General features: G+C 40.8%; 1 protein-coding gene across 2 annotated transcripts in view; it reads left to right on the plus strand.

The window, feature by feature from the left end:
- The window catches only part of ppm1lb (protein phosphatase, Mg2+/Mn2+ dependent, 1Lb), a 42,141-nt gene that overhangs the window by 17,878 nt on the left and 3,091 nt on the right, over nt 1-21,172 (plus strand). For both annotated transcript variants that reach the window (XM_046389269.1, XM_046389270.1), the window contains exons 2-3: nt 11,411-11,627; nt 19,963-20,124. In XM_046389269.1, the coding sequence (XP_046245225.1) occupies nt 11,411-11,627; nt 19,963-20,124 (379 nt within the window). The remainder of the gene's footprint in view (nt 1-11,410; nt 11,628-19,962; nt 20,125-21,172) is intronic.

Genomic DNA, 21,172 nt, shown 5'->3' on the forward strand with positions numbered 1-21,172 from the left:
TGCTCATTGTGCGTTTTGTGTGTGTGTGTGTGTGTGTGTTTTGGGAGGTTACGGCCCACTCTGTGAAGCTGCTCAAACATAAGAAGGCTTTCAGACAGATGTGATTAATCTACCAGGAAATCTGTTGTACCAGTTAATCATCCAGGAAATGATTGATAAGCAGCTTCAATCACAGCAGGAGGTAGACAGAGATGGAGTTCTTCTTAGACATCCAGTGTGTGTGTGTGTGTGTGTGTGTGTTCTCATAAGGGGTGACAAAAAAAACACTGACATGGTTCATTAGCTTACACTGAAAGACCCTGCAGTGGCAGCTCTCAACAGCTCACAGTTCACATGCTGTATACATGTGGTAGGTTCATATTGTTTAGGTATGCCATCATGTGTGTGTGTGTGTGTGTGTGCGGGCGGTCACACTTGCGAGAAAAGAGGGGGCTGGTGATGTTTGCCACTCTGACTAGTGAATGAATATTCATGCAGTTGATATATCAGTGTCTGCCAGAGAACACGGGCTCCAGATCGCAGGAATACAAATAAGAACACTTGCCAAGTGTGTGTGCTCATATGTGTGTGTGTGTGTGTGTTCTCAGTGTGTGGGCGCACAGGGAGATTATAGGCCCTGGTGTGCATGAGCAATTGGGAGGGTGTAAGATTGTGATAGGGGTGTGTGTGTGTGTGTGAGAAAGAGAGAGAGAGAGAGTAGCTGACATTTACTTAGCTCTTTTCCTCTAGGCTTCTTGTGCCCCACATTCAAAGGAGGGAGAGGAACACTCTTGTTTTTTCAAACTTTTGCCTGCTGTCTTCACAACTCAGCCTCCATCACTATATTACATCCTGCTGTTTGTTCAGAGCTCATGGGTAGAATAAGCTCTATGTAGGACAGTACAGTAAAATAAGAGCTGAAAGCCTGTGAAACACCTCTGTGAAGAACTTACAAAACCAAAGAGTCTATGTTAAATGTCAGTCAGCTGTTCAGTCATTTGTCTAAAGAGTGATAATTATCACTTAATGCCACTGTCATCAGTAAGGAGCGTGTGATTTAAAGGATGAATTTACATTTTTTTTTTCAATTCTCTCTTATTGGTTGTTGTAACCTTTCTCCCTATCTGGCTGTGAAAAATAAATTCCCAGTGGAAGAGAGAGGGGTTCAAAATCTACAGACCTCATCAAATTAAGTGAGTTCTCTTCAGAAGTTGGTCTTTTTAGGACAATATCCCTGCTCTGCAGCTCAGCAAGGAAACACTGTCTGGGGAAACACTAACAAGCTAACTTTGGGAGATACCCACTTAATTTGAGTTATTCGGACTACAGAAGCCTTATTTTAACAATGAGGTCTTTCGTCCCCCATGACTTCCATTGGAACTGCATTAGGAAGGGATCTTTACTTTACGTATGTATGAGAGAACTGTATTGACGTACATACAGAATGCAAATCTGTCATATAAATCTGATTCAAGTGGTTAGATTGTCTTATTTAGGGCTTGTTTATTGCTTGACATTTTTCGAAGGCATTATGGTACATAATTCTGCACAGCTTCAAAAGCAGTGTTTTTATGCCTTTGTATCGGAGACAGATGTGGCTGGGGGCATTTCTTTTTTTCTTTTTTTTTTGTTTTCCTCTGAACTTGCGCACTAATGGACATACAGCAAACTCATTGGTTTTGCTCACATTGAGCTTCAGGTGATTGTCATTGCACCATGTGATGAAGCCCCCCCCCCACCCCCCAGTGTTTTTTCCTTGCTAAGCAAGTTAATGTCAGCTGTATCTGCCACGCACACACTCAGAAATCGTGCAGTGGTGTGTATATTAATAGACCAGAGTTAAGTGTTGGGGGTCTAAAGGACAAGTGAAATTCTAATAGATGCCAAGGGACAAGCCTATGGAGACATCAAGCATCTAGATTTGATTAGTGTCTCATCCTTCTGTTCTTCTCTCAGCACGTTCCAGTGCTCTGGTTCAACTGTACATGTGCAGCCCCTCCTAATAATAAACGTGTTATGTATAAATGTGTTTCAAAAACGTTTAATAGTGCTGGATCTGTCCTCAGCACTAAGCCATGTGTGAGCTGAAGGATATCTGAGAAATGCTTAGCCAAACCTTCTGGGTCCTGAACAAAAGCAGTCATGATTCTAGCCCCACATCTTTTCATTTTAAAAAAACAAAGCAAATGTGCAATAATTTAGTCTACGTCCTATCACGATTCTGTACGATAAGCATCACACTAAACTGTTTTTTGTTTCCCTGCTGGGGTTTGAAATTATTCATACCTTATTAATTTACTTGTCAGTGTGAGTCCAGTTCACCTGTAGTGATATTGATCCACCTATTGTTGTGGTGTGAGTTGCAGAGTTTGGAGATATTGGCTGTAGAGATGTCTGCCTTCTCTTATCATATCAATTGTGGTGCTTAAGTGAAAAATCCCATTTGAAAACAGCAATCCTGCAATCATGACCTGGTTTTGTATCACTTTACATTTGAGAAGGTGGAGCTGTTAAACATGTCGCATTTCCACTTGAAAATGATTGAAGAATTAATTGACTGTCAGAATAGCTGCTGACTAGTTGTTTTTTGTTTTTTTTGTTGATTATCATTTCAGCTGATCAATAAATTAATGTCACACAATATAGTCAGACATACATCCTGATTCTCTCTGAAGACACATAGTACTATTATTCATGGTTACAGTGCCTTGGCTTACACTAAACAATCAATAATGCATTTTGCCTGCCTTTAAGACCGAGGCTCATCTGTCCAGTGTTAATGTTGACCCTGCAACTCGGTGACATCACTCTGTTTCTGCTGCACCCCCAGTCCCTCCTCCCCTAAAATGATCAGATAGTCTCTAAAGGAGGTTTGAAAGAAGAAACTCTTGGGAAATCTTCTCCGTTCTGTAATGTCGTAGGAATGTGTAATATTTTATCAGAATTATCACTTGTTTTCTTGCAGCAGTAGTGAAGTGGGACTATGGGCTGATGCTGGTAGCTGCTGGTAATAATAGACTTACTGGAGGTGGAAGATGAGAAAGTATCCAAAGCATTGTGTTTGCTGAGATCACAATACGCAAGCACTACCTTCTCGCAGGAACATCATGTTCTAGCTTGTATGCCCCTAATCATCGTCAAAGTGTTGCTTTGCAGTAAACCTCTTTTATTTGTTGTAAAAATGGAGCTCTAGAAATGAGTGACTGGTTTGGAGAAAAAGTGGCACAGTAAGTGGATTTCTCTTCTCTCCTCAGATTTGTTAAACCTAGCATTATTGTTATGGTTAGTTATAGTTCCATGCGGTCTCATCATTGTTCTCTCTCTTCTGTGATAAGCAGTCCTATGGCAAAAGCATATAAGTTCATATCGGTAAGCACAACCAGTGTGCGACTGTGCATTTTTTAATCGGTCTCATACCTCCATGAAATAGTAAAAAGCGATTTCCAAGTCATTTTCTCTCCATCTTTTTTGTTTTTCTCACCTGAGTGCACATTTAAAATGGTTTTATGCTCTCTCCTTCTCACCTCCTCATATTTTACTTCCATCACTCTTTTCCTCTTGCTGTGGTGTTTATGGCCTGTGCTGATTTATGCTTGTGGGAGTTATTCTAATTGCCACCCCTCTACTCTGTGAGACAGGTATGTGATGTGTGCAGCACCCAGGCCAATGCAATAACTTCTCCTGCCTATCTGTCTGCTTGTGACACACACACACACACACACACACACATAAATATGCACACAGATAGCAGGAGGCTATTCCTGGTGCAATTCTGCTGCTTAGTACTCTGACCTATGTAGATTATTACGTAAGAAATTACAGTGCTGTAGCGCTTAACAACTAGCATTACACTTCATGGGTGCCACATTTACACTGTGGCAGCTCTGTTTGTAAGTGTATGTGTGTGTGTTAAAATGAGAACAGTGAGATGGAAGTCTGGATGTTATTTACTGCCATGCTGGGGATGTGTGAACATCAGCGCCCCTGCACCTTACCACTTAACATTTCCCATCATCTTTCTTGTTTTGCTGTGTATGACAGCACTTTCCTTGTTCAAGTGAATGAAGAAGGTAAAAAAGTTCATTGGCTGATTTTTAGTCAATCACAGATCTGTTCTGCAGTTTATGTTTGTGTTCATGTTACTCTGTTAAATTAACTAGCTAGTTTGCCATGAAGCCAGAAATGTCTTTTATTTATTTATTGTCTTTTATATCTATTAAGCCAGAAATTAATAGATTTGAAACTACATAATGAGTCATGAATGTGGATACTTATACTGTCTAACACTGTGTATTCACAACGAGCAATATTCATGAGCAATGGGAGTTATTAAAGAAACCTTTTGTTAAATAAAACCTGTTTTTATGATGAGGTTTGAGGATGTACTTAGCTTAGCCTAGCACAAAGATGGGTTATCAAGTGAAACTTTCAGCCTTTATCAAGAAACACAACAATGGATGTATGCTCAGCATTATAGAGCCCTGGAAATGATGCTGAGTCTCCTTTCTATAAACTAAACATAAGTCTATTATTGAGTGGGTTTCCGAGCCGTAGACACTGACAGGGTGCTCTTACTACGGGGTTAGGTTATAGGAAGCTATGGATCAACCAGACGGCCTCCTTCTAATAGACTGTTTAGGTTTAATATGAGTTTTCACCTCCTGTAATGGAGCCGACTGTCACAGGAAGGACACGCGATGAGCTCTTACTCCCTAAGTTGTGTGTATTGTGAGTGGAGAGGCAGACTGATGGCTCTGAGTGTGTTCACTGTCTGAATGTGAATCACATCCATATAATAGTTCCCTTTACTTTATGAGTAAAGAGGGCAAGATCAGTCTCTGTTTGTGTGTCTGTGTGTGAGCATCTACCTGTGTGTGTGGTAGATTTGGAGTCGCTAGACGGTCACCTTTGCTGTAAAATCTGCTTTATTGGCAACTGAATGAGCCAACAACCTGCAGTCTGCTGTCCTCTGGGGCAGGTCTTTGTGTATTACTGGAAAGTTTGAGGGCACTTGGAATGAGACGTCCGCTGTGGTGGGACAGATGTTCAGCCAATCGGAGGCTTTGGCTGCCGTAACCATGGCTACCAGATGTTCTTGTCATACCAGCCTTGCACCTCTCATTCTTCCGCAGTCGGAGAGAGAAAAGAACTGGGGCTGACTCTGTTTAACCAAGAGGCAGTATTTCATGTCCCTAGTTCTCTCTGAAGGCTGAAGCCACTGAAGCATTTCCTGACACTTTTAATGGACTTCTGTTCAACTTTCCAGTCCTGATCCACTTTTATAGCTCTGCGTTTCGCTTCTAAAATCCTCATTCACTTAACAGAAGTCATTTCTGTTCCCTTTGCACTGTCAGCCACGCAGCACAATGGTGGCCATTACATGTACCCTCTGAGACATGACTGATATTTGAATATGAATGTTGCTCAGAGTGGTATATTTTTGAATGATTCTTGAGCTGCTATTACGTGTATATGTGTACATAATTGTGTGCGTGTGTGTGTGTTGACAGATTTGAAGTTCACGGTACCACCATCACCACTACAGTCACTCCTCCCCAGCTCTCCATCCCTGAGCCATCTGTGCTCAGAATGTTTGTTGTGGTTTTGGGTGAGATTTAAGGGCTGGGAGAGCGAAATAGTTTTGGGATGCCTGGGTAAAATCTGTGTGTTTGGGCGCAAGGGGGTATTTTCAAGGCCACACAAACACTTCCAATCTGGCTCCAGGCTCACTCTGTACAGGACTTGTTGAGTCACAATAATCTGTTTTAGTCTTTTTTTTTTTTTTTTTAAAGGATTTACACATTAGTTTTCAGCGTAGTTTCAGGTCTATTATAAAATAAGTATAGAAATAAATATACAAAATAAGTGAAATTATGTTTTTAACATGAAAATGACACTCTATTTAATATCATGGAGTGAAACTGTTTGCTCTCAAGTAAATTGTGTACTTGGTGTTCATGTGCTCGTATGTTCCTCTTAAATGCACAGTATGTATTTTGTGCTGCTAGAGGTATCCCAATAAAAACAAAACAAAAAGCAGAAGCTGTTTGCGACATAGTTTTTTGGGTTTTTTTTAATTTTCTTCCTTCTTCACTCTTTGACTCTCCTGGAAGTTGCAGTGACGGGTGCCCAAATGAAACTACCTGTTACCATAATTTCATGCATTTCATCATTTTTAGACATTTTAATACAGAAATGCCACATATTATACACTGTTTAGACAAACGTGTTTTGTTTTTTTAGTGTTTCTGTGAGATTTTTTGCCCATTCATGCAGTAGAGCATTTGTGAGGTCAGGCACAGATGTTGGACCAAAAGGCCTGGCTCGCAATCTCTGTTCTGTTCCAGTTCATCCCAAAGGTGTTCGTTGGCATAGAGGTCAGGGCTCTGTGTGTATCATTAAAGCTCTACCACACCAAACTCATCCATCCATATGTTTATAGACTTTGCTTTGTGCACTGGGTCCCAGTCATGCGGAATAGAAAAAGACCTTTCCCAAACTGTTGCCACAAAGTTGGAAGCATAGCATTGTCCAAAATGTATTGGTGTGCTGAAACATTAAGATTTACCTTGACTGGAAGTAAGGGGTCGAGCCCAACCCCTGAAAAACACCCCCATAAAGAGGTGTGTCTGGAAACTTTTGTCTATACAGTGTATCTTTAAGTACAAGGCTTCTATTTGTGGTGCAGTGACAACATTATACCAAACAAACACACACTCCCACGCACAACCTATACTTGGCATAGCACTGACACACGCAGAGCTGATGTGTGGGATCATGAAAGTAAGAGTCCATGCTCACACTCCCCTTTGCCCTGTGGACAGACTGAGCTCTGCAGTGTTATCCTGAGGAGAAACGCACTACCCCTCTGCAGTGAACACGTGTTTCTGCAGAGCACCGTCCCTTTTTATCTGCTTTTTTTGCAGTTAATTAAAGGTAAAGGCTACCTGTCTGTAGCATTAACCCCATGGCAATTTATAGTCATTGGATACTGAGCTGGAATTAAAAAATTTCAAATGTGGTCTCCTCTGAGATCACTTTTGTGATTACAGTTAAAGCATGTGAATTGGAAATCAAAACAACAAAGGGGAGTATTTTCAAGTGCTCTTTCTCTAGAATTCCTCTTCTCTAGTGTCTGCTGCTCTCTCTCTTTGTTTCATTGCTTTGAAGGTTTTTCTGTCACTTATCTCTGGCTCCGTCTTTAAACTGGAGGGACTCTCTCTCTCTCTCTGTCTCTCTCTGTCTGTCTTTAATGATGTGCTTGAGTGATGCTAATGAATGGTTCTTACACTCCTCCTCATTCTCTTCCCCTCCTTTCCCCTTTCGCTTCTTCTCTGCATCTGTCTGCTTGATCTGTCAGAGAGACTGCAGAAAGAAATTTTTTTTACTTCAGTTATGAAACTCCCTCAGGGTGATTGTGAAGGAAAACTCGGACGACTTTCGTCATTTCTGCCGACCTGGCGATATGATGGATGGAGGTGTTTAAAAAGCCTGACTCTTTCTGTTGGACTGTTCATCTGAGTGGCTCGCAGTTAGCAGTCTAGAGGGGAGTGTTATAGTAACTGATGCAGAGGATGAAAAGTGTGTAGGTGGCCTTGTTGAGATAGATGAGTTTTTGTGTTTGTGTACCGACTGTATGTGCATACGACAATAAGACTTTGTACTTGCATGTGTGTAGAGTAAGTGAAGTCTGGTGTGAAGGAGAACCCAGTGTGATGCTCTGCACAGCCATGACTGATTGCACTCCAAGCCAGCTCTCCTGTCTTGGGACTGTGTGTCACAGTGATATTTCCTCCTCTGCAAAAAATATACACATTTTTGCAGTTACATTTGAAACTACCTTTTTGGTCTGTTATCAAGGTCTGTTAAGGTCTGTTATCAAGCAAAAATAGCAAACACGGGCTGGTTCTAGTTTGATTTAAAAGAATAAAGGATAGACATATCGATCGTGAAAATTATTCTTTGTTGCATCCTTATTAGTTAGAGCTAATGACTTCTTAATCTTTTTGTATTAACATTGAATCAAATTACATGTGTGATGTGAAAGTAGTCGCTGGTTGTGACTAAACCACAGATAATTATGCAATACTGCGTTGGTTTTACTGCGTACTGCTCATCAGTATCATTTTCAGCAGCAACAGAGACTTAATTTCAGTGACAATTCTCTACAGCTAGAAGACACCACCAAACAGCAGACTGTCAAAGTTAGCAACTAGCTGGTGAACACTGTGCAGCATTTTGGAGCTTTAAAAAAAATTATAAATATTTTGCTCAGATGTGGTGGAGACCAAAGCAAAGCTAAATGGTGACTGACAGTTACCCATTTTGCCGCTTGGTTGAAGTGAAGCAATAACAACTTGCCGTTAAAACATGCTATAAATGTCTCTCAACCTTCTTGTATCAGGTGTTTTTTTAGTGACACTTTATTCGGGTTATGATTCTCAGAAGAGTTTTGATCACTAGTGCTATGAAACAGTGTTTTTAGGAGTGAAACCTTTACTTCTTGAACACTCTGTCTCTTTCACCTAGAATTAAACACAGCTCATCCGTTAGCTCTTCCTGCATTCCTCTACTGTGCTCTTCTGTGTTCCATTTGTACTCGTAAGTGATAAGTTGTGACTCGGAGTAACATCACGTCCATTAAAAACCAAGTTGGATGTGTTCCATTTGCCACAATGCAAGGTTTGCAACGGTAATCAGCCATTGTTGCTATAGTAACATCAACTGGTTACAAGCCAAGTTATAAACAACACATTGTGCAGTATTTCACACATAAAACGATAGCTACGTGCCTATAGGTAAAACAGTATTGTGTATACGACTTCTTGGACAAAAAAAAGACAAAAGTGCAAAAATAAAACCATGAAAAACTTTAGGTTATTTGCATAACCCCGGCTCTGATTAATATTTTGCTGCAGTCTGTGCTCTAGGCGGCCATCTTGGTTTGTGAACTCATTGTCCCCTGAGGTTGACCGAGTTGGCCAGTTGGTATTCTGACATCGGGTGGCGTTCCATTTGTCACGCTTCAGAACACGCTAATGGAACGCACCATTATGCTAGCTGCTAGTTTCATCCTTCACAGTGTTCCTTCTTGTGTTACCATCCTTGATCCTTGCCATCATTTCTTCATCCCTTCATCCACCCTTCCCTCCTTTCATCCTCTAAGCCGCTGCAGATGCTGCAGCCAGGTGTTCGATGTGTTGATCTAGTTAGCCATCAGATTAGATTCTCAGATAATCAAGACTCAGCCTTCGCTTTCCATTCTGTCAAGGTGGTCTCCTAGGATAAGACAGACATGCAGTCAAACTGTCTCAAGTAGTGGTGGGGGAAGTATTCAGATTTGATAAGTAAAGGTACTAACACATTGTAAAAATACCTGTTGCAAGTAAATGCCCCGCTTTGAAAATATTATGAATCTAAAAGCATGTAAGTATAATAAGGAAAATGTACTCATAAAAATATATGAAAATGGTCCCACTGACTGTTACACTGTTGTAACAGTATATCATTGAATTATTGTTACTCACACATCACTGTAAAAGCAGGATTTGATTGTTGTTGTTGGTTGAGCTAAATCATAAATATTTTCTATAGTACTGCAACTAATGACAGTTTTTATTATGGATTAATCTGCTAATTTATTTGATGATTGTTTTTTTGGTTTCATAAAAATAAAAATAGTGCTAAATACCCATCATAACTACCTAGAGCCCTAATATTTGTTTTGTCCAACCAATAGTACAAACCTCTAAATTGTTCAAATAAATTAAAACGATTAAAATAATCAAAAGGAAAAGAAACAAATCAACACATTTGTGAAGCTTGAATCATGTAATATTGTGCATTTTTGAATGAAAAATAATAATTAATTTTCTGTCATTTGATTAATTGACTAATTAAAACTAAAGATTAAATTCTCAAGTAAAGTATAACTGCCTCAAATTTGTATTTACGTACAGTATTTGAATAAATGAACTACGTTACCCAAATGGTCTTGAAGACTGATTGGTCCTTGTGGAGTCAAATACTTTGGAGGAATGTAGCTGGAAAAAGGTTTTGTGATCCCAGTGCTTTGTGAAGGACTGACAGGCAGACAATTAAACTGCTGGGTTACTGGCTCAGAATAACCCAAGCAGACAAAAGCCTTCCTGTTCTATTTATGACCTTTGAACTCAGTTTATGACTCCTCTTCCCTGCATGGTAACCGCAGCATGAAGGCATGTCAACAGTGATTGTATTCTGACAGGAGAAAGGACAGTGTCAGAAAGATCCACAGTGATGCTGGAGACGAGGGATTCTGGGAAGTGGAAAACTGGAAGCGTTTGGGTTTTGTTGGAGAAGTAAGGCTGGGAGAGAGTGACTGAGTTTTCAGAGCTCAGCTTTAACAATAGTGACAAGACATAACAAAAGAGGAGTGGGTGAGTTGTTTGCACGTGTAGAGAAGAAGTGAAGGATGCAGGGTTATCTGAGTCCTTGAAAGTAATTTCTCAGTGCAGAACAAAATATAGATGGAGAGAGAGAGAGCGAGTGGGAGGTATAGATAGGAGAGAAGTAAATGGGGACAGACTTGAGTCATAGGGTTCATCTGTGGGTCTCTGTAGCATGACTTCAAAGCATTATATTCAGCGTCTGGAAACTGCAAACTTTTTCTCTCCTGTGGTCTTGACTGGCTCACTCTGTTTTCTTAATCCACTGCTTTTTAATTGCTGCAGGTGTTTCTACAAGCGAAAAAACCCTGTATGAAATAAGAGCTGTATAAATCTGGGATGCTGCAGATCTGTGGCGCGTCAGCAGAATATTATCTGACATGCACGAGGAACTTTTTGAACTCTGTGACCTTGGAGTGGCTTGTCTTCCCTGTCTGGCACCGATGTGTTGAGGGGGGAAAAAGGTTTCAGTTAGTGTTACCCACAAAGAAAAATGGATAGAAGTGAGGATACAGTTTCTCTGGCTCAGCTCAAACCCACAGCAGGGTGTGTGTGTGTGTGTGTGTGTGTGTGGGTTTGATTGGCGATGCACTTTTTCTCTCTGTATCTTTGTTTATCTGTGATTTATCTGCTTCGGCAAGGCAGAAGAGACAAGCAGGTTACTGTCACTGCAGTCTGATGTGTGTTTCACTTGCCACATACAGTGTGAGGGCGTGTGTACTTATATAATATACTGATCTAGTATCAGTCTGAGTCACTCTTTTTTAACTATCAAAACTGTTCAATTTAATGTGAAATAAAACAGATAAGAGCAGCAATTTCCCTCATTTGAGAAGCTGAATGATCAATTAACAGTCAGCGCCATATAAATAACTACCGCTGTTAACGGTTTAAAAGAAAAACATTTCAGATTATATTTGATTACACCTCTGATAGTGCTGTTGACCAAACAAATTTTTATCTGCAACCGTCTAATACTTCTACTCTCTGCTCTCCATTATCAGGCTGCGGCTGACTTTGCCAAGGCCCACCTGCCTGAGGCTCTCCGCCAACAGCTGCTGGCCTATGAACGGGAGAAAGAGCGGGACAGAGACAAAGACAAGGAGAAAGATGAAAAAAAGGACAGGGGCGGCCTGTCCTATCCGTCCATCCTGGAGCAGCAGATTCTGACTCTGGACAGAGAAATGCTGGACAAGCTGTCTGCCACTTACAACGAAGCAGGTATGTGTTTACTGACATCCTGGAAAAATCAGCTCCCGAAACTGCTAAAACAAGTACATATAACTATATACATTATATAGTGTATCCATACAAGGAAATATGCATATTTTTGCATGTATGGAAGTTTGGGGTTTGATTTTTCCTTGCAGCGGTTTTAACTTTCTCCCTGCTGTTTAGAGAATAATTAGCAATGATCTGAGTGTGTGCTTACAGTATATCAGCTTGAATGTACAGACACATCAGAGGGCAGAGGCCGAATACAGATTGATTCTACCCACAAGTGTTGGCCATTGCTGGGGACACAAGCAGAAAGCACCAGTTCGTCCAGGGCAACATTTTTAAATGTCCCCCATAATACTGCACGTAAACTATTATATCCTACTCCACCATCTGACTTGACTGTTGTTGAATAGCGACAGTCAGCAGCCCCCGGCCTTGCTTATTCAGCTGTTTAAATACAAGCTGATCTTCACAAGGCTTGTAGTAATTATCTCTGGAGGGAGGCATGGTGGGAGGGGTGACGAGAGAGAGAGAGAGAGAGAGAGAGAGAAGAGAGAGAGTGATGGATGACAAGAGGTAGGAGAGGGGTCAGAGGGAAGGATGTATGCATGGAAGGAGGACATTTTGCTGGTGAGAGATGTACCGCAGAAAGGGAAAGGAGGCCTGTGCGAAAGGCAGAATGAAGGGAGAACAGTAAAAGTGCTGAGACAAAAACCGTAAGGACAGACGGGACAGGGACGAACAGAAAGCAAGACTTAGAAAGGGAGAGGAGAATAAGAACGTGGATATAAAGGGTGAGGTGCTGCAGAGTAATGAGTTTCATGTGGTTTTTCGTCCACACTATCAGTTTTACATTGGTACTAAAGGGAGAAAAATGCAGGAAGATAGGAAATTAGCACAATTAACACTGGCAATTGGGTTTGGGTTTTTTTGGGTTTTTTTTTTCTGCGGCAAAAACATTATTGTCTTATTGAACGTTCAGGGGAGAGAATTGAAATCCAGATGATTACACTGATTAACTGTAGTGATATGCTGCAACTTCAACAATCCAGCGTAATTAAACTAAAACCCTCAGTTGAGTGATATCCTCGGTTTTAGTTTCACAGTTTTGGCCATCATACTTGTAGATAATGATAACAACACCATTATTGTATATTGCAGGACTGGAAAAAGTAGAACAATCATATAGGTTTTAAACAAGTTTCCAGGTAAGTATTTGGAAGACAAAACTAAGCTAAATGCTAAAATTATTACTTAAAGTTTTGTTGTAAACATCCTTCACGGTTCACAGACCGACCTCCTAGTTTGGTGGTTGACCCACTATACTTAAGTTTCCCACACAGTTTTTCAGTGCAGTGAGTTGACGTTTCAGGTGTGTTCACTCCAGAGTTTAGAGGAGAGAGAAACTGATGATGCCACAAAGGTCAGTGGTCAGGTTCAGACCAAAGATGTTGTTGCTTGTGGTTGCCACTCTAACCCCCAGGCCACCAGGTGACGCAATTTAAGTTTAAAATGTAAGATTGAAAATAAACAGGTTCAGACGGCCTGTCTGATCTTCTGACCACTTGTCTTTTTTAACTTGTCTGACTTAGTCACAGCAAGGTCACCGTGTTCACAGATACCAGCAATTGCTGTGCTGAGTTCATTGTCATCATAGCCAATAGAAATGAAGGGCAAAACTATGAAAAATAAGATCGAAGTTGTAAAATACAGCTATTTGTGAGACAAGGAGGTAGAGAATGCTGCAGCTTTCAATTGGATTACAAGTCTGAATAGAGAGTAGTTTAAATGAAAACCTGCACAGACAGCTCAACATGTGACTTGCATCTAAGGTGGTGAGGGGGATCATTGGTATGAAAGAGCCTTTGAGAGGGCCTCACATCCACCAGAGAATGACGGGTCATATGATGCACTGATTGCTGAAGAGAAGAATCAGAATCTCCAGAAGTGGAGCGCACCAGACTGCAGGCGTCGGCTGATTATCACCAAACAGAAAACACTGATGCGTTGCAGCTGCATTTTGTTACGCTCACCTGCTTTCGACCTCTTCATCCCCTTTTATCCCCATCCTCGTCTCCTTCGCCTCATCCCCAGATGCAGATAAAGCATCGGCTTTCTGATCTTTGCTGCTCTCAAAACAGCCACCAAGTAAATCTCCCCTCCCGATTCCTCTGCCTTCTCCTCTTCTTAAGATACGTGACCTGTTGCAACCAGGCACCGAGATCTGTCCATATCCTCCTATATTTCTGTCATCTGTTATTTGGACGGCACAGCAAGATGAACTGACATTGAGGTTATAGACGCAGTCAAGCTCCATTACAGTGAAAAAGCTCCTGTTGTGTCTAGTCCAAGCACTAGACATTCCGGGATTGAATTTGTTGCAGTATTTGTCCTACCCATCTTGTCAGCGTCTCAGGCGGAGGGAAGGGTGTCTGCTGATCATGTAATGGTTGTGCATTCTTGTGCATTTATCTGATTCAACAATTGCATCATTTAGAGTGCACAGCTCTCTGCTCACTGTCGCCATCAGGTCCTAAATTAAGCTGGCGGCGAAGGAGGAGAGATAGGGAAAACGGGAAGATACACTCTCAATTCAGTCCCCAGGACAACAGCGTATCAGATTTATCCCCCTGTTCGTTCATCCCCCTGTTGTTTATCGGCAAACAAGAGCGCTTGCAAGAAAGATAAGGGAGATGGGACTTTGATTGAATGGCCAGGGGCTTAGAGTCTATTATGGAAACAGTCTCATTAATGCACTCTGGTATTCTGTTAGTACAAACATGCTTTACGTAGCTGTGTGACATGTCTCTCAGCACATATTTGCACCCAAAAGTAGCAAGCACACAAAAGTATCCAATAATGCATTAGTCCCATAATCAGTAGTTATTGTTGCAGGCAGCAGTATGGAGACCAGGCTGACAATGTAGCCATGGGTTCTGTCTTGCAAATTAAAAGTTAGGAACATTTAAGAGTAGAACATTCTTTTTAATTGGTCTGTGGGAATGTGTGCTCAAATATTTTGCATCTGAAATATCTTGAGCACCATCATCTGTCTTCCAGAAGAGAAAAAAGAACCTCTAAAACCTCTAAAAAAGCAGGAATTAAACCCATAATGCATATTGGATCAGTGTGTTATGAAGTTCACAGACACACACAGGGACATAAAATCAGAGTGCATAGGGACCGAGCCCATACAACAACACGAACACGCGGCATTATTTCACCGTCACACTGTCAAAAGGCTGAACTGCAGAATATTTTAGAAATCATATATTTGCAGGAATATTTCTGCTTTAGTAATGCAACAGGAAATATTTGTATTAAAAATATTCATTGTGTGTTCTAAGAGGCCAGAGACAGTATAAATGTTGTTTTCTTTATCTTTTGTCGATTGATTCTCTTCAAAGTGAAGCTCCGGTTTGCATTTTTTACTGTTCCAAGCTTTGCAATTTTCTCTCTTGTAAATGCTTTTGCTGAATGTTATTGTCATTATTCCATACTGCCACATGGCTCCTTTTTCTGTTCTGACTCAAGTGATGGTAATATATGTTTGGATAGCTGTTGTTTTTTGCTGTGAAGTGTCTGATTACTTGGAACGCTTTACGTTCCTTTTTATTCAAATGTTTGTTCACATTGGGTATGTTTGCAATAGTTTGATCCATCTCTGCAGCTTCCTCCTTTAAATATTATTGACATTGTTTGTTGTGCAGAATGTGACAGCTGATCTGTGGCTGCGCCAAATAATGACGCCTCGCTGGTTGTACAGCCCCAGTTATGTACACCAACTGTTTTCCCTACTTCAAGCTGGTCATTTAAATGATGACAAGTCAGAACAATTCTCAACTTTCTCACTTTATTTGATTCTTTGACGGTAGATAAAGATCAAAAAAAGATTTACTCTTTCTTTCTTTCGTTTTTTTAAATGCACACTGAACATTATGACAACAACTTGATCAAAAAGTGACCTCAAACTTTGCTCTACAGGTAATAGTGGAGCTAGAAGGATGAGGACTTGTGACCAGCGGTTGAAGTGGAATATGTTTATTTATTTAATTAATTAATAATTAATAATTTTGATGTTTTGATTTTGGCATCTAATTATTAACAATGCTGCAGTTTGAAGTAAGGAGCAAAAAGTAATGACAGACGCAGGTTTCTTATTTCAACAAGCAAAAAAAAAAAAAAAAATAGACGCTTTATGTTTCAAACAACCTTCATGGTTCTTGAGTTTACGAGGTGCACTTGAAATCTTTGTGGGCGCCCACACGCTCTGCTGTACAAAGCAGTTTAGATGTCAGAGCTCACGAGATGCACCTGAACGCACCATAAAGTCCCTGTCCTGTGTGCGTGAGAAACTGCGACACTAACAGCAAAGATGACAGAAGAAGCGTGTCCTTTAAATGCCACCAAAATGGTAGAGGCTTTCAGCATAGTTTTTTAATTACATGATTCTGATACAAGCGTTTTCCCGCCAGTGTGGACGATATCTTTGTGAGATTTACTTTTTAATCTCAGACCCTATTGGTGCATATTCAGTGTGGGCGGACCACACGTCTCTCTGTGGAGTCAAATCATCTTAACTCCTGTTTGTGACTCTTCAAATGAATTTTGATCCTGATAAGGCAAAACACATTTTTCTGATTCTGTGTCTGTTTTTAAACTGGTATACCCAGCTGTGAAATAAATTACAATTGAGTACAATGTACAATAATATTTACAAAAAAGAACTTTTTATAGCAGATGGCAATCTGTAAAATAAATGCCTTGATTGTACCAATGCTGATCTTCGTATATCGGATCAGGACATGTTGTGTTTTTTGTATCCCTGCCCTAATGATATAGTCATAGGCCTTAGGCAAGACCTGGACAAACTGTAGACATGCAAACTGACAACATGTATGTCTGTAGGATACAAAAAGACAGTTCTTCTTGAAATCAAGTTAAGGAAAGAATTAATACAACATTTTAAATATTTACAAACGTGCAGTACAGACAAAGTGCACTGGGGCATGTGTAGCCCAGGGACAAGAACATAATGCCGATTAAACATTTGACAGGCACTAAACACGTTTAACAGGCTCCAATGTTTGAGATATGACAGCTCTTGTTATGTAACAACACAGCTCATTGTTGAAGTGGTTTTTGGCAGCTGACTTTTAAAATTCTAAAGCATAAACTCAAGGAGACATTTTAAAGCAGTTTTTGCTCACTGCAAGACTACAGGACCATCAGACAGCTGAGATGGTGAGTTTTCCATTGAGATGAATTATCCATCATCTCAAGTATTTGTAAGTTCGATGTTGGATTTAAATAGTGCTCTGACTGTCTGACCTCCTCATGAAAAAATGAAGATTTCAGTGTTTTAAAGTTGTTCAAGTATGAAATGGCTCCAGGCACAAAATTCACTGTACAAAGAGGAAAGTTAAGGGGGGGAATGATTATCCTAAAGGGGAACTACTCTGACTTAAGGTTGAGGAGTGCTGCTGAACATATGAAAAGAAGTTTGAGTGACTTCTGTGACTCCAGAGGAAGTCTGATAAATTGCCTCAAGGGATGTCACTTGAGCCTGCGTTGGTTGTTTGTAGACCTTAATGTCCCACCCTTCATCTCTGTTTGAAGCTAGCAACTCGACACTGCATTAGCCTCTACTAGCATAACACCCCCAAATATGACACCGAGCTGGTCAGGTTGCATTGTAACGTAAGGCACCAGGTTTTGACAAAGAATGCATGGAATACATAAATAATATGGTATGTCTGGTTCTGCTGTATTGTGCATCATGAGTCCCACAATATTATAGGAGTTTGATGCTAACTGGTGAACTATTTTCTTAAACTACTTCCTGACCCACAACCACCATCAAATGCTTTTCCCATATGACCTGAATGTCACTTTGATAAACAATTATCTACCCTTCCATTTTGTATCTTAAAAATTATAAAAGGAACAAGGAACAATCAAAGGAGAGGACTGGGTGGTTAAAATGTACACAGGAGTGCAAATCAAAATCTCACACAGGGCTACAAAAGACCGACGTTGGCACCAAGGCAGCTTGATACTTCGGATAGAAGGGAACGACATAGTATGCAAATTCAGAGTCTTGCACCAACTTGATAAAGAAGTTCAACATGTTTCATGCAGTGCAAAATGCTAAAAATAGCATCGCTGTAAACGTTAACAGTTCAACTTTGTGGGTAAGACAGGATCGCAGCCTATCGTTGCAGCTCTGATGTTGTGTGCGGACTAATGTGCAGGTAGTGTGGGGATTTTTTTTGTTTTTGTTTTTTTTAGACAAGCTTTGAAGGAGCCAATGAGTTGGCGTGAGTCGAGGTGGTGGCAGTCCTGCCCTCACATGCTTCACCAAAATGCCAGGCCGCTGGTGTAAGAACATAAATCCCATGGGGTGTATTCTGCTTCTATATGGATACTTACACTATGCAAACTTATCGGGAACACCAACACACAGATGAGATGTTAATCTTTTTGGAGTGCTGAAGTTGCGCCTGGCCAAGCTAAGGCAATAATTAGCACAAGCACAGGGTGCAAGCAGGCCATGGTGCCATTTTAATAGGGAATGCTGAATGTGTGCTTGGCATGGCTGGGCTAATTGGGGAAGGGTGTGCTAGCAAGGCACCTCAGTCCATTATCTCTATTGCCATGGGAACTAGATAAGGATAATTAGCTGGACCGCATGGCACAGTGCAATGGCAGCTACAGGCAGGAGCAGCAGGATTAGGGATGCGTACAATGATGAAACTAATAGAAATGGATTTTTTTTTTCACTAACTGCACAAAAGATTTAGTAAGTCTTTCACAGTTAATTGGCATCAATATTCACCTCATTCATCTTTAACCTCGCTTCCAGCTGATGCTTTTCCTCTGTTATTTTCTCTATTTTTGCCTAATTCTAATTCCTAATTCTGTTTAGAACTTTTTTTAAAACCAACGCTATAAATGAAAATAATAAAATCACTGTTCCGCTGAGAAGTAATTTCTTTACTCATATCTCTTGACTTCTCGTAGCTCTCCACCCCTGCTTAACTCTTATTTTTCATTTCATCTGCGTCCGCCGCTGACTGTGTTACTCCATCTCATCCTTCACACAGCAACTGTGTGTTGGGGGTAGGTAGGACTGAATGGAAGAACCCTTCCTGGGTAGTGATAGATTTATTTTACTCATCTCAATGTAGACTGTCAGTCAGTCAACATCACACCAATATGTGGAACTTTAACGGGACGTCTCAAATGTTAGTAGGTCATCCACATTCTTACGATGGCATTTAAACAATCTTTGTTCAAGTCTTTCCATTACCTCCTGAGAATATCTCCACTGTATGTCCCATTTTCCCGTCTCCCCCCGCCTTCTGTCCGGGTGGTCCAGACCAGTAGGACACCCCCCGTTTAGTTTTGTCTTTTCTCTGTGTGAGCAGATGGCCAAACAGGCAGATCTGTTCTTTCTCTACAGGACTTTGGATCTCACACAATAGGCCTTAGATTCTGAGTCCAACTCTGTTCTGCCTGTCTGGGAAGCTAAACAAAGAGAGGAAGGAGTAGGAGAAATGAATGAGTGTTTTGGAGTGTAGTACAAGGACAAGAATGTTCTTCAAAAGGTTTTTTGCAACGTTTGCTCTTAGCTTCATATGTTTCGCTGAAGTGCAGAGGCAGAATGTCCGCATTGGAAGTGAAACGTATTTTTACCGAGGTTCTGAATCTTTGAAAAAATATGTTTTTCTTCTTCAGTTACTGAAGTTTTTCAGGTTGTGTGATTTAGGGTTGACTGATGTGATGATATAAATCATAATGAGAGTTGATAGGAATTTGTCAGTTGTTATGAACACTGTTTTATGGTACTACTGGATTGGCAATGTAAGTCTGTTTGTTTACAGACATTCGTGGTCCCCCGAGAATGAATCCTCATGACTTTGGTGATTCTTGACTTTTCCTCCAGGGCCACAGTGAGGTTGACGGTCAAGGTTCTGCCCGCCTCAGGATGAACTGTAATAACTGGATCCTTTGACTTTTTGTCTTGCAGCATTAACTGGTCAACTGCTTAACATCTGAATGTTAGCATTGTCACAGCATGTTGACGTTAGCATTTAGCTCAAAGCCCCTCTGTGAGAATGTACAGCATCACAGCGCTATTAGCCTGGCTGTAGGCCAGTCTTTGTCTTGTCTGAATTATATCTAAATGTAATATTGCCCTGATTTGTCAGGTATGTGATGTTCTTAACTAACCAAAACCAGACGTTTTTCTCTTGCTATTTTATCTATAAATAGTTTCTGGTCTTGTTTCTGTTCTCACCTGCTTTTCCCCTCTCTCCCCCATCTGTTTCAGGTACCACATGTCTGGTGGCCCTGCTGTCTGATAAGGAGCTGACGGTGGCCAATGTTGGAGACTCGCGTGGAGTCCTTTGCGATAAAAATGGAAACGCCATTCCTTTATCGCATGACCACAAACCTTACCAGCTCAAAGAGCGCAAGAGGATCAAGAAGGCTGGTGAGAAAACAGCTGGAATGCAGACCAGCAGACTTTCCTCAACCGATTACGAGCTGCAGAACAAGGCTTTAGTTTAAACTTCAGGGAACATCGGCACTCAGACTGTTGTCAAGAAAGCATAAAATAAGTCTTCTTATGATCAAAGCTGAGCACCATTATCCTTTTTTCCCCCCCACATCTTGTGTCTCTGAGCTCAGGCTGACATCAAACTCTGGTGACTGATAATACAATCTGCTTCTAATGCAGCATGTTATCAATTGCAGACAGACGGTGCATACTATTTAAGGTGTATTTGTAGACATAATTCTCCCTCCTACCCTATCTGCATATTCTCTGTGCTGAAGAGCGGTTGATGGCAGGTTGCCAGATGAGTCACCATGTGGTCACCGTCAGGACAGCCCACCATCCCCATCTAATGGTCTAATTGGGTATTGTGGGAAATATACTCAGGTTTGGTTTGAATTATGTTGCTGTAAACTTATTCATGAAACATGATTGCAATTGTGATGTTGCAGAAGCCGAGATTCCCAACTGTCTTTAGAGACAGTGGTGGGAGGGTAGCTAATGTTTTAATCATGAATTCTCATATACAGGAACCACTAGAATACTAATAAATACTACTTATACAGTTGTCCTCTCTCAAGGGGTGCCGTTATCTTGTTATGATGGTCTTTGTCTTTCAGTGACACATTCTTATAAACACACACAATCAATGATAGAAACGTTATGCCTTCTTCAGAGAGCAGAGCTGGTGATCTGATTAGATTTTAGAGCACCTTGCTGCATTCATTTACATATTAGTGAGAGAAACCTGATTTTCTTTATAAAGTGTTGTAATTCTTAAGTGCTGAATTAAGTTGCGTGTCCTGTCCAGTCCTGTACCGCACACTGGAAAAAAGGGGGGAAAAAAATCTAAATAAAGTTTAATTTCACTCTGTCAGCACAAAGTGTATGGAAAGGTAGTGTTTCAGTCATAGACCTTCTTTAGGTAGCATACGCACTGTATGAAACAACAGCATCTTGATACTGGAGCCACACACTACAACAA

Source organism: Scatophagus argus, chromosome 5 (genome assembly GCF_020382885.2).
Source record: "Scatophagus argus isolate fScaArg1 chromosome 5, fScaArg1.pri, whole genome shotgun sequence".
In the NCBI taxonomy this organism is placed as follows: Eukaryota; Metazoa; Chordata; class Actinopteri; family Scatophagidae; genus Scatophagus; species Scatophagus argus.